Source organism: Phoca vitulina, unplaced genomic scaffold, assembly GCF_004348235.1.
Source record: "Phoca vitulina isolate PV1807 unplaced genomic scaffold, GSC_HSeal_1.0 scaffold82, whole genome shotgun sequence".
Lineage (NCBI taxonomy): Eukaryota > Metazoa > Chordata > Mammalia > Carnivora > Phocidae > Phoca > Phoca vitulina.
In genome coordinates this window covers 5347473-5372810 of record NW_022589785.1, presented here as the reverse complement: position 1 = coordinate 5372810, position 25338 = coordinate 5347473, and the positions used below count along the sequence as shown (strand labels likewise).

Sequence of the window (25338 nt, the reverse complement as noted above, 5' to 3'; positions counted from 1 at the left end):
TAAAACAAAATGTGTTTATACTTTTTTGGCTGTGTGGCTCTTGGGCAATTAGCGGCTTATTTCTTGCTTAATCAGGTTTTATTTATTTATTTTTTTTTTTAAAGATTTTATTTATTTATTTGAGAGAGAGAGAATGAGAGAGAGCGAGTACATGAGAGGGGGGAGGGTCAGAGGGAGAAGCAGACTCCCTGCCGAGCAGGGAGCCCGATGCGGGACTCGATCCAGGGACTCCAGGATCATGACCTGAGCCGAAGGCAGTCGCTTAACCAACTGAGCCACCCAGGCGCCCCTTAATCAGGTTTTAAAACCTGTGCAAAAAATAGGGTTTCAGATATTAACTCTTCTTGTCCAGATGGTGATTGTAGTGAATTTGTTTATAATTAGTAAGTTCCTGTGGATTCTTAGGAATCTGCAAAAGGGTAATCTCCCATTTCCTCCTGTAATACTCATACGGAGAGAGCATTCCCAGCTCAGAGTGGGCACTTTCCAAGTATTCTGCCTTTAGCCAAAGTTGAAGATTTTCTTTGAAAATATCCCAAAGGGGTGCCTTTTCAGGAATATTGCTCTTAAGGGCTATTGGTGAGATGGCAAGTTCAAGAACACTTCTCTTGAGAGACTGGAGAACCACAGGGCCAGGGCCAAGAGTCATCTGCGTATGCTAGATACTAAGGCTGGCACACAGGAAATGTTCCGTGGACAGCTATGAAAGGAGCAATTTTTGTATTGACTTAGCTCGTGGTTTCTCCCCGCCCCACTTACGTGGGGGGCGTTCTAGGCTGGAATACCATCTTATGCAACTTAAGACATTGGTGGAAGGTACAGATTTAACTCTCTAAACCCCATGAAGAGGGCCTCTCAGTGTCCCTAAATGTCCAAGTAGACTTTGGGCCATATTTTCAGAAACATCCATTTAAAGCACTGGTTAACTTCTTTGGAGTCCATTGGAGATCTTTTGAAGGTATGAATACTCACTGCAGGAATTGCAGAAATGCACAGTTTTGCATATGGTTCCTTAGGGCCATGAAATTGGTTTAAGAAGCCCTGCTTTCAAGAACAGTAAGTCTAATTTTACCTAGATGTTTAAAGTTATTCTCAGCAGCTTTTACTATCCAAGAACTATTGTTTTGTTTTCCCAGTTAACAGCCTGTTACCAAAGAAAGTGGCTCTTCATCCTCTCGAGACAGGTGGGCTACGTCTTAGCCATTGCTCTTGGTCAGTAGCACCGTTTGTGCTGCTGACATAGTTAACGCCGGTGTGTGTACCTGGCTGCCTGCTCTACCTGTGCTCTTAGAGGCCGTCAAGTTGAATAGTCGGTTGCCAGAGTGTTTATTCACACCTAGTATACGCGTATATATAGTATAAAGTCAACTGGAATAATATGGGAGGGAAAGTTAAAACATTTTTACCAACCTGAGCAACTCTCGTATGGTTGGCATTTATAAGTCTGTGATTAGGACAGTAAGTCTGTAAGGAAAGAAATTAAAATATTAACCTCTGGTAACAACACCTTAATTTGATTTACTTACAAATATTTTTTATTGAGGGCGGAGGGGGGATTGGTTAGCCCGGTGGTGGGTATTAAGGAGGGCACGTACTGCATGGAGCACTGGGTGTTATACGAAATCAATGGATCGTGGATCACCACATCAAAACCCAATGATGTATGGTGACTAACATAACAAAATAAAATTTAAAATATATATATTTTTTTATTGAGATATAATTCACATAAAATTCATCCCTTTAAAAGTGTACCATTCAGTGGTTTTCAGTAAATTCACTAAGTCGTACAACCATCACTATTATCTAATTCTAGAATATTTTCATCACCCCATACAGAAACTCTGTACCCATTAGCAGCTTCTCCCATTATCCCCTTTCCCCAGCCCTGGCAAGCATTAATCTACTTTTTGACTCCACGGATTTACCTGTCCTAAACGTTGCACATAAACAGAATCATACTGTATGTGGCCTTTTTTTGTCTGGCTTCTTTCACTTAACGTTTTCAAGGTTTGTGTTATAGCATGTATCAGTATTTTATTCCTTTTTATTGCCAAATAATCCATTGTATGGGTTTACCACATTTTGTATGTTCATCAGTTGATGGGCATACAGGGTGGTTTCCTTTTTTTTTTTTTTTTGCTATTGTGAATAATGCTGCTCTGAGCATTGTGTATAAGTTTTTGTGTGGACATAATTTTTTCAGTTCCTTTTGGTATATATCTAGGCATGGAATTGCTGGGTCGTTGAGTAACCATGCTTAACTTTTTGAGAAACTGCCACTGTTTTTCCATAGCAGCTGCACCATTTTACATTCCCATCAGCAATGCACAAGGGTTCCAGTTCCTCCACGTCCTTGCCAATACTGGTTATTTTCCCTTTTTTCTTTTCTAATAGCCATCCTAGTACACGTGAAGTGGCATCTCACTGTGGTTTTGACTTGCATTTCCTTAATGACTAATATTTTGAACATCCTTCATGTGCTTTTTGGCCATTTGTGGATCTTCTTTGGAGAAAAATGTATTGAAATCTTTTACCTGTTTGTAAATTGGGTTGTTTGTTGTCTTTTTGTTGTTGAATTGTACACGTTCTCTCCCTATTCTGGACAGTAGACCCTTACCAGATACATGATTTTGTAAATATTTTTTCCTGTTCTATAGGTTACCTTTTCACTTTCTTGATAGTCATTTGAAGCACAGAAGTTCCTAAACTTAAAGTCCAACATATCTTTCTTTTGGTTGCTTCTGCTTTTTTAGTGTCCCAGCTGAGAAATATTGCTTAATCTGAGGTCTTGAACTTTTTACACCTGCATTGTCTTCTAAGAGTTTTATAGTTACAACTCTTAAGTTTAGGTCTTTGATACATTTTGAGTTCATTTTTGTATATGGTATGAAGTAAAAGTAAACTTTATTTTTTATTTTTTTAAAGATTTTATTTATTTATTTGAGAGAGAGAGACTGAGAGAGAGCATGAGAGGGGGGAGGGTCGGGAGGGTCAGAGGGAGAAGCAGACTCCCTGCTGAGCAGGGAGCCCGATGCGGGACTCAATCCAGGGACTCCAGGATCATGACCTGAGCCTAAGGCAGTCACTTAACCAACTGAGCCACCCAGGCGCCCGTAAACTTTATTTTTTTAGAACAGTGCGCCTGGGTGGCTCAGATGGTTAAGCGTCTGCCTTCGGCTCAGGTCATGATCCCAGGGTCCTGGGATCGAGTCCCGCATCGGGCTCCCTGCTAGGCGGGGAGCCTGCTTCTCCCTCTGCCTCTGCCTCTCTCTCTCTCTCTGACTTTCATGAATAAATAAATAATTAAACATTAAAAAAAAAAAAAGAACAGTGTGAGATTTGTAGAAAAACTGGGAACATAGAGTTTTCCGTTAATATGTTAGTATGGTGTATTTGTTACAATTAGCAATGTTGATACATTGTTATTAACTAAAATCCATACTTTATTCACCTGTCATTCATTTTTATCTAATGTCCTTCTGTTGAGGATCCCATCTGGGATTCCACATTAAATAGAGTCTTCATTTCCCTTTTTGTAAGATTGTTACCTTTGTGAGAATATTTTTTTGGGGGGGGTCCCCATAAATAGAACATTTGGTCCTCCTGCATGTTTTGTGGGTATGTTAAAATGTTAATCTTTTCCAGTTGACTCCTAAATAAATAAAATCATTAGATTCAGCAAACAGGTGTAGTAGTAATAGAAGACACCTAACACCTGGGCTTCCTATTATCTTTGGCAGTTAAAAGTTTCAAACAAAGCCTTATTACATAGAAATTTGAGTGTATTGAGAGTATACAGATTTAAGTACAAAATATATTGCTTTTGGTTTAATAGTATACTAGGGTTCTTAGTTTAATATTTAGATGAGGGTGGTAGAGTAAGGAAATATGAAATAATCTTTGGGTTGCTTCTAATTGCAGAAAATTGTTTTTGCAATATTTTTTCCTGTAGTATATGTATAAGTATTTCCTATATCATAAGGGCCTTCCTGTTTCTACTGGAATATGTTTTAAGCCTTCCTGTCCTCAAGATTTCTGTATTGTAATGTTCATAACTACTGTTGGTCCATCCACCTTCACCCACCACCTAATTTTGGTACCACCCTGCCGCACTGACACTGTGTTTGCCCTGCAGATGTCACTGGACTCCAGTCTTTACTGGTGATTTCTGGGTTGTAGGTCATTACTTGGACAGTTTTTTGTTTTTTGGTGTTTTTGTTGTTGTTTTTCAGAATTTTGGGCAGTCTCTAGATACTATATTTGGAATTCTGTTTATCTCAGACTTCTGGATTTTTCTAGGTATTTCTTCCCAATTAAAAAGACGTAATTCATAAATCCTAAAAAAAAAATGCAAATGATAGGGGCACCTGGGTGGCTCAGTCAGTTAAGTGTCTGCCTTTGGCTCAGGTCATGATCCCAGCGTCCTGGGGCCCTGCTTCTCCATCTCCCTTCCGCTCCACCTGCTTGTGCTCTTGCACTCGCTTGCTCGCTCTGTCAAATAAAATTTTCTTAAAAATGCACATGATTGATATGCTGGTTATAAAACTAATGTCATCTTAGGGCATTTTGCTCTTGTGAAGAAAATATTTAGATGCTTCAGGTGTCTGAAGACACTGCGTTGTGTGCAATGATTCCTATAGGCTGAGAGAGTAAATCTATTCCTCCATGTTTACCCCAAGATATGGGAAGCAGTGATCAGAGAAGCAGCAAGCATTCTCTTGTGAGGCCTGTGGTGGGGGTATTGCTGAGGTCACGGCATAGTGGTATGTATATACTTCTATGCAAGGCAGTTGTAGCATTTTATGCAGTGAAAGGTTGGGAATTGCCTTTTTTTTACTTTATTATGAAAATGTTGAAATGTAAATAACAAGGAGGCCGTGGTTTTTCGTGTCTGTACACATGTACGAGCAGGTGTGTGTGTGTGTGTTAACGCATATGTACTGAGAGAATTCTAGACCATTGGAAAAACTAGGAATCTGTGAGTCCGTGCCAGTAATAGGTAAATACACGGGGGAAGAGAGAGGGTTTGGGTTTTCCTGGTGAAATGCCAACTGCTGACTTGTAAATTTGGAGAGGCCTAGAGTTGGGAAGTCAGTATTGGTTTGGGCAAGATTCATCAGTAGGTGCTAAGTTCAGGGGGAAATTTTGATAAAGACCAGGATATTTGCAGCCTCCCCACAGATTGCATGCTAATTGCAAGTGGGAAAGTAGTAACTGAAACAGTAGAGAAACTGGAGAATACCTTGACCATGTGGTCAAAATCAGGATCACTACTGAGGGGCAGATGGACATCACGGAGCCCAGAGGTGATGCTCTGAGATGGACACAACATTTCTAAGGTTAGTATTCTCTTCCGTGGATGCTTAGCCTCAGTGTAATCATGAGGAAACATTAGATAAACCTCAAATGAATAATGTTCTCTTGGAGGGGGGAGGGGGAAGTAGGCTGTATTCTTTAGAAATGTCAATGTCCTAAAAGGAGAAATGAAGAGATGTTCCAGTTGTAGAAATGTCTCAAAGAAATATGACAGCCAATATCTGATGCTAGACTGTATCCTGCATTGGAGGCTACAATAATATAAAGGATGTTACTGGGTCAGTTAACAAATTGGAATCTGGGAGGGGTAGGTTAGATAAAAGTATTATTGATAACTGTATAAAACTGGCAGCCATTCTCAACCAGGTTCTGCAGAAGGTAAGCCCTTATGCCCTAAAGCAGCTGTTACATGTAATGGATTTGCTTCTCTTTTATGCATCTACAGTGATACTGGCCATATATAATCCTTGGAAGAATGGAACACTAGTCACTCAAATTATTTTCTGTAGGGTTTAATTCTCTCAAGGAACTGGATAAGAGACTATGAAAGAATATCCTTATTCTTAGGAAATAAGCACTGAAGTATTTGAGGGCAAAGGATCATGACTATGCAATTTACTCTTCTATGGTTTAAAAAAAAAAAAAAAAAAAGGTATAGGGAGCCCAAATGCTAAAGTAAATGGGAGAAAATATCAACAGGCAAATCAGAGAAATGGTAAATAGATGTTTTTGGTGCTTTGTTTTCTTGCAACTTTACATTAAAAAATCTGCTTGTAAATTGGCATCTAATGCATTTAAGAATATTAATTAACTGGAGGTTTTATTTAAGCCTGAAGCTTCCATACCTCGAGCATTCAGTGTTGTGGACTATAACTATATTATTGGATGGCAATTTGTGAGAGAATTGTGTTTTAGCAAGAAACTGATGACTATGAAGTTATTTGTCAATTCTGCTTGAGCTGCTTCTTGTAAGAATCTTGAGCTAACTGCAGTCCTTTTTGGAATAAGTCAAGGTATAAATAAATAAGAACTGTGTGACATCCTTCAGATAGACACTCCAGTCATTACCGAGAACAAATATAAGTTGAAAATACATGGCATGGGAAATATTACTCAAAATCACCATTTGGTTTCTCTTTCTAGGAGGAGCTCTTGGATATAAAAGAACGCCCTCATTCCAAACAAAGGCCATCATGCCTCTCTGAAAAATATGACAGGTATGGGGGCAGGGGGAGGAGCGTGCTCCTTCTAGTCAACTTCTTGTTACACCAAACTTGGTAATTTAAGAATTGTTTTGGAGTTTTTGGGTAGAATGATGAGTGGGGAGATTTCAGGGATAATGACATTGGGCTTCTGCACAAATACATCACAGATAAACTGTGGACTGAGTAGCACCTTACTGCATTGTCTTCATCAGTTTTATTATTAATTAGCTTTAAACTGTTCAAAAAGTTGAGCTTCACGGGACTAAGGACAACTAAACCAGTTCCCTTTCAGTGAACTGACGATGAAACTGAAGTTAGAAAATGCCTTGGTCCGAGGCACATAGTCAGAAAGCAGGATTCAGATTTGAACACAGGCGTCCTCTCGGGGGGGTGTAGTGTCAGCGGTGGCTTTTGCACTGTGCTTTGGGGGTCCTTCAAGGGCCTGCCCTGAGGAGGCTGGTCGGGGGGACTCTGAGCTTGTAGCACTGCTCCACCCCACTCCCTGTCCCCAGCCAGAAAAACCATTCAGCTCTTCAGCTTAGCCCTTTGGCATCTTGGGCTCCTTCATAAGAGGTAGGCTTTGGTCTGAGAAGACTACAGCTACATTATGGTCGGAAAATCTTTACAAATACCCTGCATTGCATTCATTATGGCCACCTTAAGGCTTTAAGGTCACTTCTTAAAATCAAGGTCGGGGGTTCATATGGCCCACATTTTTAACATATAAAGTGTATTATGTTTAATTTCTTGGTTGAATAGGACATACTATTTTTATTTGTATATCTACTCTTTAGAAGGTTGCTAAGTCTCAATTCCTCACCACTTTCCGCTGATGAAGCTGATATTTGAATAATGACTATTCCAGATGATTAGGACTTTTTGATATGTCTCAGATAAGCTGTTTTGTTTTTCATTAAAGCTGTCAATCTTTTTTATGTCTCAAGTTGAATTTTCTTGTTACAACTGTTTCTTGGCATAAAATTGTCAGGGTACACATACTCTTATTCTGAAGTGGAAATGGAGAGAGGAAAAAGCTTCCCATCCTGGTATTTCTCTGCTCAATTAAAATTTGTTTGATTCTTAAACTCTCAAGTAATCATCACAACGACACCAGAAGTTAGGTAATATCTCCTTTATTGTGAGGGGTTTGAGATTGAGAGGTTGACTCACTTATTCGAGAAATGTTTAGTTGGTACCTGCTGCTGTGTGGCAAGTAACTGTCAGGTGCTATCAGATACTGCCTTAATGGAGCATTGGTCTGTGGAAGGATACGGTCAAGTACTCAGGAGTTTATCAGTGCCACCATTACAGGCAGTGAAGGACAAGTGCAGAGTACCCTGCTACTAGTCTTTAGCACAGCCTGGTCTGATCTCAGGGTTGGGAAGTCCTTCAAAAGAATAGTGAAAGGCATAGCTTATTAGCTTGTCCAAGATGTCCCTGATGGTGATGGCAAAACTAGAATTCTGTCCCAGATCATTGGACTCTAGATTCTGCTCTGCACACTCTGCCACCTGCTACCTTATCCTTAGGGAGTAACAAAATAGAGCGAAATCACACATTTTATGTTTTTAAGGGTTTTCTTTCCTGCCAGTAGGGAAAAAATGAGACACACTATGCATAAGAAATTCTGGAAAAGTACATACCGAGCATTCCAGGAACAACTACAAGTGAGAGCTTTTTCTCCATCCCTTATACTAGTTTTCAGTCAACTGGGTTTCTTCCTCCAATAAACTAAACAATGTTTATGGAGCATCTTCTTTGTGTAGGACAAGGATGGTTACTGTCATCCCCACGGTTTGTGTCTGATGTTTCATTTATACACAGACCACTGGTTTTCAAGTGACTGTTGGTGTTCTGTGAAAAAAAAGAAAAAAAAAAATACTACTGAATTAATATAGATCTTCCTCAGCATACAATGGGGTATGTCCCAATAAACCCATCCTAAGTTGAAAATGCATTTAATACACCTGGCCTGCTGAACATCCTAGCTTAGCCTAGCTATCTTAAAAGTGCTCAGAACACTTAGCCTAGCCTACAGTTGGGCAAAATCATCTAACACAAAGCCTATTTTATAATACAGTGTTGAATATCTCGTACCCTGCTGAATGCTGTATTGAAAGTAAAACACAGAATGGTGTGGTTTACCCTTGTGTCCCCGCTGGGCGGCCAGGAGCCGCTGCTCGCTGCCGCTGTGAGGCATCGCAGGAGGGTATCGTGTCACACATCGCTACCCTGGGAAATGCTCCGACTTCCACAGTTCGAGGCAGTTTCTACTGAAGGTGTACTGCTGCGAAGTAGAACCCTCTTGAGTTGAACCTAGTAAGTCAGGGACCATCTGTTGCTGTTTGTTATCATCTTAAAGAGCTAACCATTCTGATGGCAACCATGAAGTTTTATATTGGAAAGGGGTTTTCATAACTTATTACCTGAAAACATTTAGAAATTAGACCATGTGGTCCATGGGTGCAAGTGCTAACTGTCGGTCCCCTTTGACTTGTAGTGATGGCGTCTGGGACCCTGAAAAGTGGCATGCCTCTCTCTACCCAGCTTCAGGGCGGAACTCACCAGTGGAAAGTCTGAAGAAAGAGTTGGATCCAGACCGGCCTTCCCTTGTGCGCAGGATAGTAGGTGAGCGGTAGGAGTCAGGGCGCCCATTTTGGAGCAGCAAATTTGTTTGCCACTGGTTTAATTCTTAGCTGAGAATTTTATGCATTCAGGGAAAATGTCATTATCAGGTAACTGATTTATTAACTGGGTTTTTCCTGATTAGCAGAGAAAAATCAGCTTTCCTATATAGCATTGGCAAGAAGACTGCATTAGACTGTGTGCTTTTGGAATTAAAAGTACTGCGGTCTTTAATTGATAGGGATGATTGAGTAAGATGTGATGGGGAGCATGGTAGTGAGCATAAAGCTGTGCTGGAAATCCAGTTATGCTTTGTCTCATATATGAAACAAGTCCTCGGGTATAAATCAGTTCTGGCAATTCTTAATAGTGGATTATGGTCTGAATACAGGATTTGGATATGGTTTGAGACTGGACTAAAGTTTGGTTTTCCATATCTTTGGTCTTTAAACCCGAAAAGAGATTGAAGAGTGAAGTGAAGGGTTGGCAGTGGAGAAGCTAGTCAAGAAACTTGTTGCAAGAGGGACTTCTTTTGAGAGAAGAGGAAAACCCATCATAAAACAAATTTGGAACTGGGCGAAGAAGATAGGGGTGACTGGTTTGAGATATAAGATCCCTCTACACAATCTTACAGTACACTTAGTGCAGTAATGTCCCTTGAACAGAGAATTTATTTTAGGAGAATTATTAAAGATGTGCACAGAAACCTTATTTAAATGATGAAAACTAGTAAGCAACCTAAATGTTCAGGGGTCAAGCAACCTAAATGTCCAGGGGTAGAAAATGGGTTACATAAACTTTGGTACATCCATATGTAGGACCATTAAATTGTTCAGCTGTAAATTGGAAAACTTGTCCATACTGTGTCTCGTTTTTGGAAAACATGGAGACACCCCCTGGAAATTCTGGAAAAGTACATACATTTTAGGTACTGTTTCTGGTGAGAAGATGAGAGGAACTTTTTCTCACTTGGTCTTCAGTTTTCTGGCTTTTCTAGGAAGAATTTTTGTGTGGTGACATGTTTCACTTTCTCATATCTTTATTGAGATATTATTGACAAAGGATAGACTGCACGTAAAGTGTGCCATTTGATGTTTGGCAGGTGTATATACCTGTGAAACCATTACCATGATCAAATTAATAAACATTTCCATCACCCCCAAAGTCCCCTGGTACCTCTGAGTCCCTCCTCATACTTGCCATCCCCTCCCACTCATCCTGCCCCCAAGCACTGATTTGCTTTCTGTCACTACAGATTAGTTTACATTTTCTAGAATTCAATATAAATGGAATCCTACAGTGTGCACTCTTTGGGTAGCTTTTTCACTCAAAATAGTTGTTCTAAGATTCAGTCGTGATGTTGGGTACATAAATAGCTCCTTTTTATTGCCTAGTAGTATTCTATTGTATGAATTCACAGTTTATCCACTTATCTATTGATGGACATTTGGGTCGTTTCTAGTTTGACTATTAACCAAAAGTATTATGAACATTCATGTACAAGTCTTTATATAGGCATACACTTTCTTTTCTCTTGAGTAAATACCTAAGAGAATGGCTGGGTCCTATAGTAAATGTATGTCTCATGTTTTGAGAAACTGCCAAGCTGTTTTGCAACATGGTTTTACCACTTTACATTTCCACCAGCAATGTATGAGAGTTCCACTTGTTCTGCATCCTTGTCACCGCTTGGAATGGTCAGTCTTTGCGATTTTAGCCAATCTAATAAGTGTGCAGTGGTATCACGTTATGGTTTAATTTGCATTTCCCTAATGACTAATAATGTTGAGTATCTTTTCATATGCCTATTTACCATCCATATATCCTCTTTAGTATCTATTCAAAGCATTTGTCCATTTTTTTTTTTTTTAAAGATTGATTTATTTGAGAGAGAGAGAGACAGAGCATAAGCAGGGGGAGAGGCAGAAGGAGAGGGAGAAGCAGACTCCCCGCTGAGCTGGAGATCATGACCTGAGCCAAAGGCAGATGCTTAACCATCTGAGCCACCCAGGGCGCCCCAGCATTTGTCCATTTTTTAATCAGATTGTGTTTCAATTTTGAAGAGTTTTTATATGTACCTGATACAGGTCCTTCCTTTATCAGATACATACTTTGAAATATTTTCTTCTGGTCTGTGGCTTGTTGTTGCATTCTTAGAACAGTATCTTTCAAAGAGCAGAAGTTTTAAATTGCGATCAAGCCCAATCTGTCCCTTTACCTTTTTTTTTTTTTTAATGGATTGTGCTCATGGTGTCATGCCTAAGAAAACTGCTTAACCCAGTGTCATAAAGATTTCCTCCTGTATTTTCTTCTAGAAGTTTTATATCATTTAGATCTGTGATCCATTTTGCGTTTTGTATGTGGTACGAGGTATCAATTCAAATTCTTTTTTTTGCGTATGGATATTCACCTGTTAAATACTATTTGTTTTTGTTTTAAAGATTTTATTTATTTCACAGACAGCGAGGGAGGGAACACAAGCAGGGGGAGTGGGAGAGGGAGAGGCAGGCTTCCTGTGGAGCAGGGAGCCCGATGCGGGGCTCGATCCCAGGACCCTGGGATCATGACCTGAGCCGAAGGGAGACGCTTAACGACTGAGCCACCCAGGGGCCCCTAAATACTATTTGTTGAAGAAACGCTTCAACTTTTTAAATAGTTACTTTTTCAAATACTAACACCTACTCTAGTTTATTAATGACAAAATATTTTCTAATACATAGATAAGGCCTTTGTCAAAAATAAAGGGATTATGGAGCCTAATTATGGAAAATCATTGATTATGAAGTACATTTATTGCTCCAAGGAGAAAAAGCAAAAGACTCAGTCTTATTTAAATGTGTAATGTACATGTCACGCTGTAGCTGTTTCAGTGTTGACTCTTCCGGTACCCTCACCACCACTAGTCATGGACATAGGGCTGAGAAAGGAAAAATACCCTGCTGGTGTGCTTACCTTTCTCTTTCTGGTGTTTTTCTAGATCCACGAGAGCGTGTGAAAGAAGATGACTTAGATGTTGTTCTCAGCCCACAGAGGCGAAGCTTTGGAGGGGGCTGCCATGTGACGGCTGCTGTTAGTTCCCGGCACTCAGGAAGCCCATTGGAAAAAGACAGCGATGGGCTTCGCCTGCTTGGCGGACGAAGGATTGGCAGTGGGAGGATAATCTCTGCTCGGACCTTTGAGAAGGATCATCGTCTTAGTGATAAGGACCTGCGGGACTTGAGAGACCGAGATCGAGAGAGGGACTATAAGGACAAGCGATTCAGGGTTTGTGTTTTAGATCCTTTGGCCCCTCATGTGCTTAGGGACTTGATATGCACTTCATTTATACCAGGTTATTTTGAGATGCTGGATGAACACAGCCCATTCTTCAGCCAGATACGAACGGAGAGTGTGCTGGGGGCGGGGAGGGCCTTCAAGTTTGCAGCATCGTATCTTCATTGCACTGTTGAGCACTACCTAATTCATCAAGACCTTGACTGAGGTAGAAATGCCTTAACTAGAACCTTATTTTTTATCTTGCATTGTGTACTTTTCCAGAGGGAGTTTGGCGAAAGTAAGCGCGTCTTTGGTGAGCGAAGAAGAAATGATTCCTACACAGAAGAAGAACCAGAATGGTTCTCCGCTGGACCCACAAGTCAGTCTGAGACCATTGAGCTGACTGGCTTTGATGATAAGATACTGGAAGAAGATCACAAGGGGAGAAAAAGAACAAGGCGACGGACAGCCTCTGTGAAGGAAGGTAAGCAAAAACGTGGAGAGGGGGGCGCCTGGGTGGCTCAGTCGTTAAGCGTCTGCCTTCGGCTCAGGTCATGATCCCAGGGTCCTGGGATCGAGCCCCGCATCGGGCTCCCCGCTCCACAGGAAGCCTGCTTCTCCTTCTCCCACTCCCCGTGCTTGTGTTCCCTCTCTCTCTGTGTCTCTCTCTGTCAAATAAATAAATAAAATCTTTAAAAAAAAAAAAAAAAAAGTGGAGAGGGAAGCTACTGTTCTAATATGAGATGTGCTTATAACTGGCTTAATTGTGCATTTAAGAACAACTGCACCTGTTGCTAGTAAGTGGCAAGTTTCTAACATTGCAGCCTGATGTAGAAGCTGCTTCCTAAGTGTGAATTACTGGGTGTATATTCTACTCTCTCCTCAACTTGTTCTGCATGAGGTGCTAAACAGAGAAGTCTCACATTGCCCTGTAAGAGCACTGTGTACACAAAAGGGTTCCCTAGAGATAAGAAACATGGTAGAAATAGTGAAGGAGTCTCATTGAGCAGTAGACACAGCGGTGTTTTGTCTGTATAATCCTTCTAACAACCCTGTGAGGTCGGTATTTTTATGGATGAGCATATGGAGACTCAGGAGGCTTGAGGGACTTGTCTGTGGACACTGAGGAAGTAAGTAGTCAAATTGAGAGTTGAACAAGTCCTTTAGTGCTTCAGAACCCACCTTTGTCACCATGGTGTTAGACCTTCCTAACAGCTGTGAGATGAGGTGAGGTATCTACTTTGCTAAACTGAAGAAGCCAGAGCTAATGTGGGAGAAGTGCCTGGTGCAGAGTTGGGGACCCATTAGTTGTTTTAAGGGTAGTAGCCTGGCTCCAACATGGCCAGTCCTGGGCTGATGATCCTGAGAATTGGTAGTGAAGAGCCAGGCTGGCTAGCCTGGGTTTGAGTATTGGGGCTGCTGCTTACAAAAAGGATAATCTTTGATAAAACTCTTGAGGTGGGCCTGTTTCTTTGTAAGGCGAAGACAGTGCCTACTCCATAACTCTGAGGGTTGCTTTTAGCATTAAAGATCGAGTGTGAACATCAGAGCTCAGCGTCTTGTGGGCACTTTTTTTTTTTTTTCTCCTTCTTGTGGGCACTTCTTCAGTAAGTTCTAGTTCTCTTCAGCTTTCAGGTTTAATTGGAAAACACCTTTTGGCACACAATAGTTAACAAAAGTAGAAAGCTGTTTTAATACATAAGTGTTTAATCAGTGGCACCTTAATATTTGAGGCTAAGATTTATTATTTTTTTTAAAAGATTTTATTTATTTATTTGACAGAGACAGGGAACACAAGCAGGGGGAGTGGGAGAGGGAGAAGCAGGCCACCCGCTGAGCATGGAGCCCCATGCGGGGCTCGATCCCAGGACCCTGGGACCATGACCTGAGCCAAAGGCAGACACTTAACGACTGAGCCACCCAGGCGCCCTGAGGCTAAGATATATTTAAACAGAAAATGAGCTAGTAGAATTTATTTAGGGGAAAGAAAAGGGAGAAATCACTTGCCCTTTTTTTGTAATATCTTTAAAATACAATAGACGTTATCATTATCTTTATAGTGTTACACATTGTTCCCTGCGGTGATACAGGAAATCGATGGGTAACTTGGGAGATATTGCTCTCAAACAGCCTTTGAGACATGCCCTTGTGTTATTCTCCGGCTAAATCAGCACCAGCCAAGTGTGGTCTTTTCACATAATGATAAAAAAAGGCTTCTGGTGGAAAAAAAGCACATGTTTTTCTTAACTGAGGTGTGATCTGAATTTTACCCATTCTTGTATCAACAAGTGGATGAGCCAGATGGAGTGAGTGTCACCTCCTTACCTTATAGATACAAAGAGAGGCCTGGAAAGAAGGGACAACCCAAGACCCTGTCACATAGATTTCATGGCAGAGCCTCGAGTGGAATCCAGGGCTCCTAGCTCACTCACCCCAATAGTTAATTGCAGGGGCACCTGGGTGGCTCAGTCGTTAGGCGTCTGCCTTCAGCTCAGGTCATGATCTTGGGGTTGTGAGATTGAGCCCCGCATCAGGCTCCATGCTCAGCGGGTGGCCTGCTTCTCCCTCTCCCTCTCCCCCTGCTTGTGATCCCTCTCTCGCTGTGTCTCTCTCTGTCAAATAAATAAATAAAACCTTAAAAAAAAAAAAAAGTTAATTGCAGAAGGTCCTCAGGCTGTCCTAGCTACTGTATTTAGGATAAACAGGTACCCTGTAATTTCATCTTGGCTGCAAGAATGAAAGGAGGGGAGGGATGGTGAGTGCCTTTTAATCCATTTTTGTATTTGTATTCTAGCTTTCTACAAAAATTTTTTTTTTTTTTTTAAAGAGAGTGGGGGAAGGGTGGTGAGGGGCAGAGTGAGAGACAGAAACTCGAGCAGACTCCCTGCTGAGCACGGAGCCCAACTCAGGGCTCAGTCTCACAACCCCAAGATCATGACCTGAGCCAAAATCAAAGAGTCGGACACTTAACCTGCTGAGCCACCCAGGCGCCCCTCCACAGAATTTTTTTATATAGCTGTTCTCTTCAAGCCTCCTAGTGCTGGGAACGTGGCAGTTAGCAAGACAAACCTATTCCTTGCCTGTTTGATTTTTAAGATCGATGTATAATGAGCACTCACTCTACACAGGGCCCAGTGCTAGGTGATGTATAAATGGTAATAATTGAAACAATTTGAATATGCATTACACCTGTAACCAGAAAAAAAATGTAGAAGTTAGAAATGGCTAAAACCCTCCATTGATAGAAAAGAACATTTTAGGGGTGCCTGGGTGGCTCAGTCAGTTAAGCGTCCGACTCTTGATTTCGACTTAGGTCACAGTCTCAGGGTTGTGAGATCAAGCTCTGTTTTGGGCTCCATGCTGGGGCATGGAGCCTGCTTAAGATTCTCCCTCTGCCCCTCCGCGCATAGCTCACATGCTCTCTCTCTAAAAAAAAAAAAAAGAACATTTTAATTTGCATCTTCTCTAATGAAGGTATATGGTCCTTCTGAATGTGATGAAACTTCCCCCTAGTTCTCTTTCCTAGGTCTCTGCCTTTTGAGTCTATCATAATAAATTGCCAGTTGTGTCTGTCTGCCAGTGCACATCCCTACCCACTCATACCCACTCTCAGTTGACAGACCCCATCTGCTTCCCAGAGAGCTTGACAATGGCACAGAATTGCATATGGGACACTCCTGCTGCCTGCAAAAGCTATTTATCTGTTAAGAGATGTTCCTGATACAAAATAAAAGGGATAGGAGAAGTATTAAAGCTTCTTTTGTAAATGTATGAGCCAAGTACACACTCTTGTTTCCACCTTTCATCCTTAAGTTGGGACCCAAAACTGCAGCAGAATGTCACTGGTCAGTCCTGAGGGGGCCAGGCAGGTTCTGCTGGGTAAAATGTCAGGGAGAAGCACTGCTCTAGTGGACAAGGATACAGACTTGGCATTGATTAGGCTATTGAGTTGTTCATTTTTCTAGGGCTCCCTTTCTTTGTAAAGTGAGGGCAATACGTCCATCAAAGCAGTCATCTTAATTTAAATGTCAGTCTGTAAGGAACAGTATTGCTTCTGTTGGCAGTAAGCATGTGCCAACCCACTGGAGAGACTGCTGACTGCCTCGTCTGTGGCTCATAAACCTCGTCTTACTGGTTGCCTTAGGCCCTCAGAGGACTCGGTAGTCAGATGGCAGCCACCCTTACGGAGGAGCAGTGCTGCCTCGATAGGGCTTGGTGTGGAACAGTATTGGTGGCCGTCTTAGGGTTGAAGTTTCTGCCACTTGGCTGGTATTGAGACCTTGGGTCAGCAAGCCACTTAACCCTTCAGTTATAGTCCCCTGCTTTGCTATCTAGCATTCCATTACTGGAATGAAAGCAGCTGATAGCGTTTAGAGTCTCTTGGTCTGATTAATAACAAGACTTTTAAGAAGGGATGGGTCCAGGAGACGGCCTTTCCCCCCCCCCCCCCCAGGAGGACTTATGTCTGCTACAGATCTTGAAACTACAGGCAGCTCTTACATAGGTGCTTTTGCAGGGTGGAGCTTTGGGAGTCCTGTTCTTCACATCAAAAAGTTGAATGTCTAGTATCTCTCAGTGCACTTATTTAAAAGAAAAAAAAATTTTTATCCTAAGTATTTTGCCTTTTGCCCGTATTCCAACTAAACCGAAGGTATTAGTTGCTTTAAATGTTAACAGTTGGTAGCTTCACTTAGACCTTACCTTCACATCCTAACAATAGCTGAACAATACTTAGTTTTAAATTTACCAGGCACCACCGAGTACGACAAAACTGAGTAGAGCAGATTACCTGTCTTCAGAGGGCTCAGTCTCACTAGACAACTATTATAATACAGTGTGATAAGTACTCTGAAAGACAACACAAGGGTTATAGAGAAGGCAGTGATTAATTTTTCTGGGCATGGTAAAAATGGGTAGGCAGATCAGGCTTCCCAGAAGAGGTAACATTTGAGCTTCGCCTTGAAGGATGCGCTACCACCAACCTGTAGGCACGTGAAAATTGCCCTCCTGCTAGGTTTCACATGAATACCTTAGATTGCCAAACCCTGGCTTAAAGTGGTGGTGCAGATACGTGGATGAAGGCAGGGCCAAATTAATTTGGTTCCATTTTTAAGCAGTAAGAGACTTGCAAAAACTATCTTTAAAAAAAAAAAAATACCCACTAGAAAAAGAATGTGCTGCATTACAGAAAACTTGAAGAATGGGTGGCAGAGGGACCGCCATCCTTCCTGCACTGGGTTGGTGTTCCGGCTTGGTTATTAAGGCTTTTCTCTCCCCTGGCTCCCATAGGAAAGGAGCGGTTTCACTGTTGCAAATGCTGCATCGGCCCACGAGGTGTGCCCTTACAGTTGTCTGTAGTTCTTCTGCACGTGTGAACGTGGCTGGGGCCACAGAACAAGTCTAGAGCGGTTCAGCTGATCAGACCATTTTTTGTCCTGATTTTGTTTTCAGGCACAGTCGAATGCAATGGAGGAGTGGCCGAGGAGGATGAGGTGGAGGTCATCCTGGCACAGGAGCCCGCTGCTGATCAGGAGGTGCCGAGGGACGCCGTCTTGCCTGAGCAGTCCCCGGGAGAATTTGACTTTAATGAGTTCTTTAACCTTGATAAGGTGCCAGGCTTGGCTTCGGTGAGTGTAGCCGCACGCTGACAAACGAGGTGGAGCAACTGTGTGGTTAAATCTCTCCTGAGGATTTAAGATACTCTTTTTAAAGTATTGTTTTGCTCGATGTGTTTGGGGGCTTGGGACTTTTATTCCTTAATATTATTTGAGTTTTCGTGGCTTTGGTTTTAGAGGCCTCGTGGAAATGACCAAGTGAGAATTCTGTACCGGTTACCTCTTTTTCTAGGCTGGTACGTTGGACTAAGAATTCTTCAGATGTTAAGAACATTGTCTGCTTTTATTTTTAAATAGTTAAGTGTTTGTTATAAAGATTTGCTGGGGAGGTGGATTTTTATAACTGGTGATTAGCATCATGCTGATGTGTATTCCTTGCATAAGGTTGACTTAGTTAGGTGGTAACTTTGTGGTGTGATGGTTCTGAAAACCTTTAGTGAAAAGCACCTTGAAATACTAGCAGTGTTACTGTTAAACTATTGAGGTCCAGTCTTTCTCGACTTTCAAAATAGAAGCAGTAAGACATCCCAAATCTTCACTTGCTGCCTGCCCTTGCTCCTATGCCCTTTGGTCCTTTAGGGATGACTACAGCCTCAACAAGTTGGAGAAAAGATAGAACCCTGACGAGATTGTTCTGTGGTTATTGAAACAGTGCATAGAATCATGAGGAAACAATTTTTTTAAGATTTATTTGAGAGATCGAGAGTGAGCACGAGCAGGGGTGGGGCAGAGGGAGAGAGAAAGGGAGAAGCAGACTTTCCACTGAGCAGGGAGCCCAATACGGGGCTCAGTCCCAGGACCCTGGGATCATGACCTGAGCTGAAGGCAGATGCTTAACCGACTGAGCCACCCAGGTGGCCCATGATGAAACAGAATTTTAAAAAACATTTGGGGCATCTGGGTGGCTCAGTTGATTAAGCGTCTGACTCTTGATTTTGGCTCAGGTCATGATTTCAGGGTAGTGAGATTGAGCCCCACATCGGGCTCCACACTGGGCATGGAGCCTGCTTAAGATTCTCTCTCTCTCCCCCTGCTCCTGTCCCACCTCTCTCCCTTCCCACCTCTCTCCCTTCCCACCTCTCTCCCTTCCCACCTCTCTCCCTTCCCCCCTCCCTCCCTCTCTCTCTCCCTCCCTCCCTCCCTCTCTCCCTCTCTCAAAACAAAAACAAAACCCACATTTGCCCAAAAGCATCTGTGTGTTCTAGATGTCCCATTTACAACACCAAATACAGCAAATACATTTGACCAGTCCTTTAAAATTGGTGGTTCATGGAATTTAAGTGAAATTACTGCTTAACCACAGTGTCTCCTTGTTTGGTTATTGTGTGAGCAGAGAGAACTGGGCATGACAGAAAGACAACATTGGCTTGGCTTCTTTGTCATTTGCGGCCTCGGTCCCCAAAAGATGGCCCCCCGAATAAGTGAGCAGACATTGCATAGGTACAGGGTCGCAGGTGAGTTCTAGGGCAGCACTTCTGAAATTCTCTGTGATGAGGGGCCAAGTTATATTTCCAGTCCATGAGGACCAATGGTTTAGTATAAAGTACAAAGTCATAGCAGTGCCAAATTGGTATAAAAGTGTCTAAGCATTTACTTTGATTCTCTGAACTTCTCGCACGTGGTCCAAGAGCACACTTGTCTAGAGCGCCCTTCAGGAGCTTGTGGAGCGTGGCTCTAAATCATCTGGCAACTGTGTGGTTGGTTCTGTTCCTTAAGTTCTAGCAGCAATTTTAACTGTAAGTCTCCTAGTCAGATACCTCAGTTATAGTCAGCTGGTCAGTAACAGTCCTTTGGCTCACCGTGAGCAGACAGGAGCTTAATTTCCTTGGTGGAAAAGTCTAAGCTTTTGAGGGGGACATTAGTTGCTTTTTCTTCCCCCCCTTCACTCTTAGGCAGAAATCTTACTGTAAAAAGTTTTCATAGCAAAAGGTCAAAATGTATAGGCCTATTCTTGGCTCCAAAAGTGAGCACCTGTGAAACTTAACCCGTGTGCTTACACAGAAGAATTCAAAACTAAACTTTTAATAATAGGTAACATTCATTAGAGTGCTGATTGTTTTAGGCTTTACATACAATAACTCATTTAATGCTCACAAACCCTTTTAAATTAGATTACTATTTCCATTTTACAGATGAGGAAACAGGCACAGAGGCTTAAATAACTTGCCCAAAGTCACATCCAGTGAATGGTAGGCACTGAATTTTGATTCATGGCAGTTTCAGTTAAGGGTCTTTTTTTTAATTCCCCATAACTATACTGCCTTTAAAGCATAAAAGGAGGTATAGCAGCTTCACAGTATTTTATTTTTTGGCCCTCACCCTCAACCAAAATTTGGCTAACGCTGAGCAGTAGATGGTGCTAGGCTAGGAGGTGTCCATGTTTTTCATGAAGGTCCTGCTCATTAAGGTGTATATTCTATAGTAGGTTCACTTAAAAGCAAAACTGGGATCCATTAAAAACAAATGCCCAGATTGTGCCATGTAATTCTAATTTTATGCTCAATAAATGACCATTTAGGAAAAATAAGAACTATATAGGATTTGAGTATCGACTGACAAATGTTATATAAAGTGCTTGAAATAGTATATGGCACTCAGTAAGCCCCACCAGTGTTAGGTATTAATAGATAAAAACAGAATTATGGCTCTGTCTACTAGCATTGCAATACATTAGAAGTTGAAAGTCATAAAAACCTACTCAGACCGACAATTTGGATCACATATGCAAATAATTTCAGTTTAATAATTAAAAATAAGTTTATTTGGGATATGACACAAGTCTTATTACAACACCTGACATAACAGGTGCTTACGTATGTTGAATGAAGAAAAAGAAATCAGGGTGGAAATCATAAACTATTTAGAGTGGATGAAACAAGGACCATGACATAGAAAATCCTTGGTGGCATAATCAAAAGTGTACTCAGAAGAAAATGTGTATCTTTTTTTTTTTTCTTAAGATTTTATTTATTTATTTGACAGAGACACAACAAGAAAGGGAACACAAGCAGGGGGAGTGGGAGAGGGAGAAGCAGGCTTCCCACGGAGCAGGGAGCCCGATGCAGGGCTCGATCCCAGGACCCTGGGATCATGACCTGAGCTGAAGGCAGACGCTTAACGACTGAGCCACCCAGGCGCCCCGAAAATGTGTATCTTTAAGTACATTTGTTACAAATCCCCAAAATCAAACTGGAGTGAAACAAATACAGAACTAAAGAAATTTCCATAAAAGTGGAAAGTACTAGAAGAGCATTGATCAGTAAAACCTAGTAATTGTCAGAGAAAATATTTTACAGTATATTTTTGACAGAATACTATGAATCTTAAGATATGATTTGTCTAAATGACCTTGTTTGAAGGACCAGACTAACAGTCATAAGTTACCTTAAAATGTTATTAAAAATGCAAAAGGAACAGTTTAAACATACCAGATTACAGTTCATAGGCTCCTCATCTTGACCAGCTGATGGCTAACAAGAACGTAGCAGAGGATGTCTTGACCGAGAAGTCAGAGCAGCGGGCCCACCTCTCCATTTCCTGTACCAAGGTTCAGGAAATCTCACTGCTGTTAGATCGTCCTTGCTTGCTGTGTGGTAAAAATGACTGACTAGATAAATCATCTTAGGATTCCTTTGGGGCTTAAAATGGCTTTAGTTTCTTGAAATTGGCATTTCCACTAAATGTGTATAAGAGAAATTTTATTTCTACTTTTTATGTTGTAGCTATAATAAAACAGCTCTAACAGAAACAAAGTTGGTCACTGATCAAAATATGGAAATGACTGTCTTACTGTCCCATCTTTAGAAAATGTCCATATACTTTATATTCATGTCCTTTACTTTTTCATGTTCCTCTTGTGTATCTTCTTTCTTTTTTCGGATACACTATGATCAGAGGAAATAAAAGGATTAAAATGCAAAGAGATTTTTGGCTATTTGTACAATTTCACATTCTTTTCAACTTTAAAACCTTTTTAATGACTATAGCTTTTAGTTTTAAAATAATTCCTATTTATCCCTAAGGTGGTTATATTTTAGATACGATTCTCAATTTTTCACAGTGAAGCGTTTACTGATAAAACTTCTTATATTTTAAATTTGGCAAAATTAGTACAGTTGAAAGTCCGCAAGTCTACAAGTGAGTGATTGAAACTGAATAGGAGTACCACAAGTAATAAATTAGTGTCATGAATTAAAATCTCTCATTCTTGTGTTCAAGAGAAGCAAATATTTGTGGCTTAGTTTGGGTACATTATGAGAAAATTCTTCCAGATGAGAATAAAATAATAAATCTAACCTGTTGTTGCTGAATTTTGACTGGAAATTGTAGGTTCTAGTCTGTAGATAAAACTGTCACTACTTTGCCATCCATGTACCAGTTTGGGGGAAAACCTGTTTTCTCTTTATCATTGGTATAGAAATGAAAGTTTATGCCTTTCAAGGTGTGCCTCATTTTTTGGATTGACATTTGCTTTACCTTGTCTTTTCTAAATATTGATAAGAACACTGCATAAAGATCAGTTTGGATATTTAACTGGATTTATGACAGAATAGAATTGAAATATTCTTTTTAATGCGTCAATCTAGTTTTTAAGGACTGATAATGGAAATTACTATTATGAAATAGTGTTGAGAAATTGTTTCTGATCGTAGCACATTAATTATTCTTACTAAACTGAAAACTATTGAGGTTGGATTTAAAAGAAAACAAACACCTGCAAACTCCCTATTAAGTTCAAACAGATATTAGAGATCAGTTAAAAGTTCATCTTTCACATTCTGACACTTCTAAACTTGGACTGGAAGTATGATTTCTATGAACTCCACTTCTTAGCTTCTGAAATTGTCACCATTGAATTTTATGATGTTCATCACAACCTTGAGAAAGTTGAAGTTTGAAGCGAGGGCTTTCTTTCATCATCTCTCCATACTTGATATTTAGTTGAAGGCCACTCATCAGCTTGGCAATGGAATGCTTTACTGTGGTGCTGATTTTGATTTTGAAACTATGTCCTCTGAGAACATTAACATTAAATAGTTCGTGGATTTTCTAATGAGGCAAAGGATAGAAAACCAAAACATATTCTGTGACACGGAGGTTTTTCATTATATGCTAAGAAAGTACATGGTCAGTAACACCCACCTTTGGGTTACTCAGAAATGACCCTGGAGGGGAAGAAAAATTAAAGATGTTGAAAATCGTAAATTCTGAGGGTGTTTACCTTCAGGTCAGCAGCAGCAAAGGAAGTTTCAAAGTAAGTGACCTTTTTTAAAAATTTGAACCTTGTTATTCTTTTCACCTAGAAACCATTATCTTAGCTCCTTTTGTCTTTCCCTTTAGATGATAGAAGATGTTTTGGGAGAAGGGTCAGTCTCTGCCAGTCGGTTCAGTAGGTGGTTCTCTAACCCCAGCCGATCAGGAAGCCGATCCAGCAGTCTTGGGTCAACACCACATGAAGAACTGGAGAGACTAGCAGGTAAAATGGCTTCAGATTCTGACTTTGAAGGTGGTTTTGAGCCTTCTCTGACATGGTTCGTTCTATCTGTGTTAGGGTCCATTAGGGTTAAAAGGTCTCTGGATACTAAAAAAACAAAAAACCTTCAATTTGTGCCCTTTTAATACTGTTGAAGATCTATTTCTGTGCTTTATTGGGACCAGTTAATTAATGAATATATTTACTTGCAATATTAGGTCTGGAACAAGCAATCCTCTCTCCTGGGCAGAACTCGGGGAATTATTTTGCTCCTATCCCACTGGAAGACCATGCTGAAAATAAAGTGGATATTTTAGAAATGCTACAGAAAGCCAAAGTGGATTTAAAACCTCTCCTTTCCAGTCTTTCTGCAAATAAAGAAAAGCTTAAGGAAAGCTGTAAGTGTTCATTAAGAGTCTGCTTTAAGCATTTGAAAAAGTGTGGATCTCAGTCTTAAGGCAGTTGGTTCTAACATACTGCTGTTTCATCAAAAGTCAAATAGAGAGTGGGTTTTATTTAATGTATTTCAAAATTTTTATCAAACAGTACCACCTCCTTGAGAATCTAGTAGTTAATGGGTCATGGGCTTTTCCTCCAAGTCCTTCTCCTTACCTGGAGCCTGATCATTATACTCCAGTTAATGCTGTAGTCCTCCTGGACATAACTTGGCAGCTTCTCACACCTTTGCCCCAATCTGCCACGTTCTTGCTTAGGTTATGCGCCCTCAACATAAACCTTAGTAATAAAATAACCATAGTGCAGGTAGCAGTCTTGCTGATGTTAGGCTATCTGGGATTCTTGTCCCTGGTAACAAGTCTCCAAAAGACTCATTATGAGAGGTCGTCCTGCAGGATGCACATTAGGATCTTACTAAGTCTTAAAGCATAACATCCCATGGTTGTGGTCCCCCAGCTTCTAGCATCTAAACATTTTAGGTTTATTTTATGCCCTCTCTTCCTAAGTACATAATGACGGCCTTGTTTCCACTGAGCAACCATGATTTTAAGAGTCTTCAGTTTGTCTGTTTTTGGTATCAGCCTTTTCTGACAACCTCAGTTCAACTGTGAAATTATTTTCACTTTAACCATCATGGTAGCCGAAGAGTATTCCTACCACATATTCCCTTGCTTGGCTTGATCTGGATTTTCTCAATCTTTCAGCGCATTCAGGAGTTGTGCTGTCAGTGGAAGAGGTAGAAGCGGGGCTCAAGGGCTTGAAGGTGGACCAGCAGGTGAAGAATTCGACTCCCTTCATGGCAGAACACTTAGAGGAGACCCTGAGTGCTGTAACAAGCAATCGACAGCTCAAGAAAGATGGAGATATGACCGCATTCAACAAACTAGTGAGCACCATGAAGGCAAGTGGGACTTTGCCTTCTCAGCCCAAAGTCAGCGTAAGTATTTGGCACAAACCCCAGCCTTTTCTCCTTTTCCTTTTCTATTCTACTTCCCACTATAATAAATGGACTTAAAAAATGGTATTCTGAGTAAGTTGGAAGTTCTTTAATAGTCATTTGATCCTTGATGCTTTTGTGTGTTCTTTATCACTGTGCTATTTGTTACTAGAAAAAGCAGGCGTGTGGTTAATCTATATGTTTTATGGGTGACAGTGTAACGATTTGAAAGATTTGGATATAACTTTAAGTCATTGCTTAAAAAAAAAAAAAAGGTGTAAAAATATCTTTTTGGATGCGCTCCAGAGAAAGTTTTCAGTTTGTTCAGCTACTTAAGCCAAAATAACTCACCATGTTTTTATAGTAAAGTCTTTCTTTTCACATGTTTTAAGCATCCCTATATACCTGGAATTACCTACTTTCTTGATTAGGCAGTTGGCAGTTGTACGTATC

The 25338-nt window shown here is 40.9% G+C and overlaps 1 protein-coding gene across 7 annotated transcripts in view; it reads left to right on the top strand.

The window, feature by feature from the left end:
- EIF4ENIF1 (eukaryotic translation initiation factor 4E nuclear import factor 1) overlaps positions 1–25338 on the top strand; it is a 46144-nt gene that overhangs the window by 7803 nt on the left and 13003 nt on the right. For all 7 annotated transcript variants that reach the window (XM_032395188.1, XM_032395185.1, XM_032395186.1 and 4 more), the window contains exons 3-10: positions 6463–6536; positions 9025–9152; positions 12127–12413; positions 12687–12888; positions 17856–18031; positions 23360–23495; positions 23711–23890; positions 24653–24885. In XM_032395188.1, the coding sequence (XP_032251079.1) occupies positions 6463–6536; positions 9025–9152; positions 12127–12413; positions 12687–12888; positions 17856–18031; positions 23360–23495; positions 23711–23890; positions 24653–24885 (1416 nt within the window). The remainder of the gene's footprint in view (positions 1–6462; positions 6537–9024; positions 9153–12126; positions 12414–12686; positions 12889–17855; positions 18032–23359; positions 23496–23710; positions 23891–24652; positions 24886–25338) is intronic.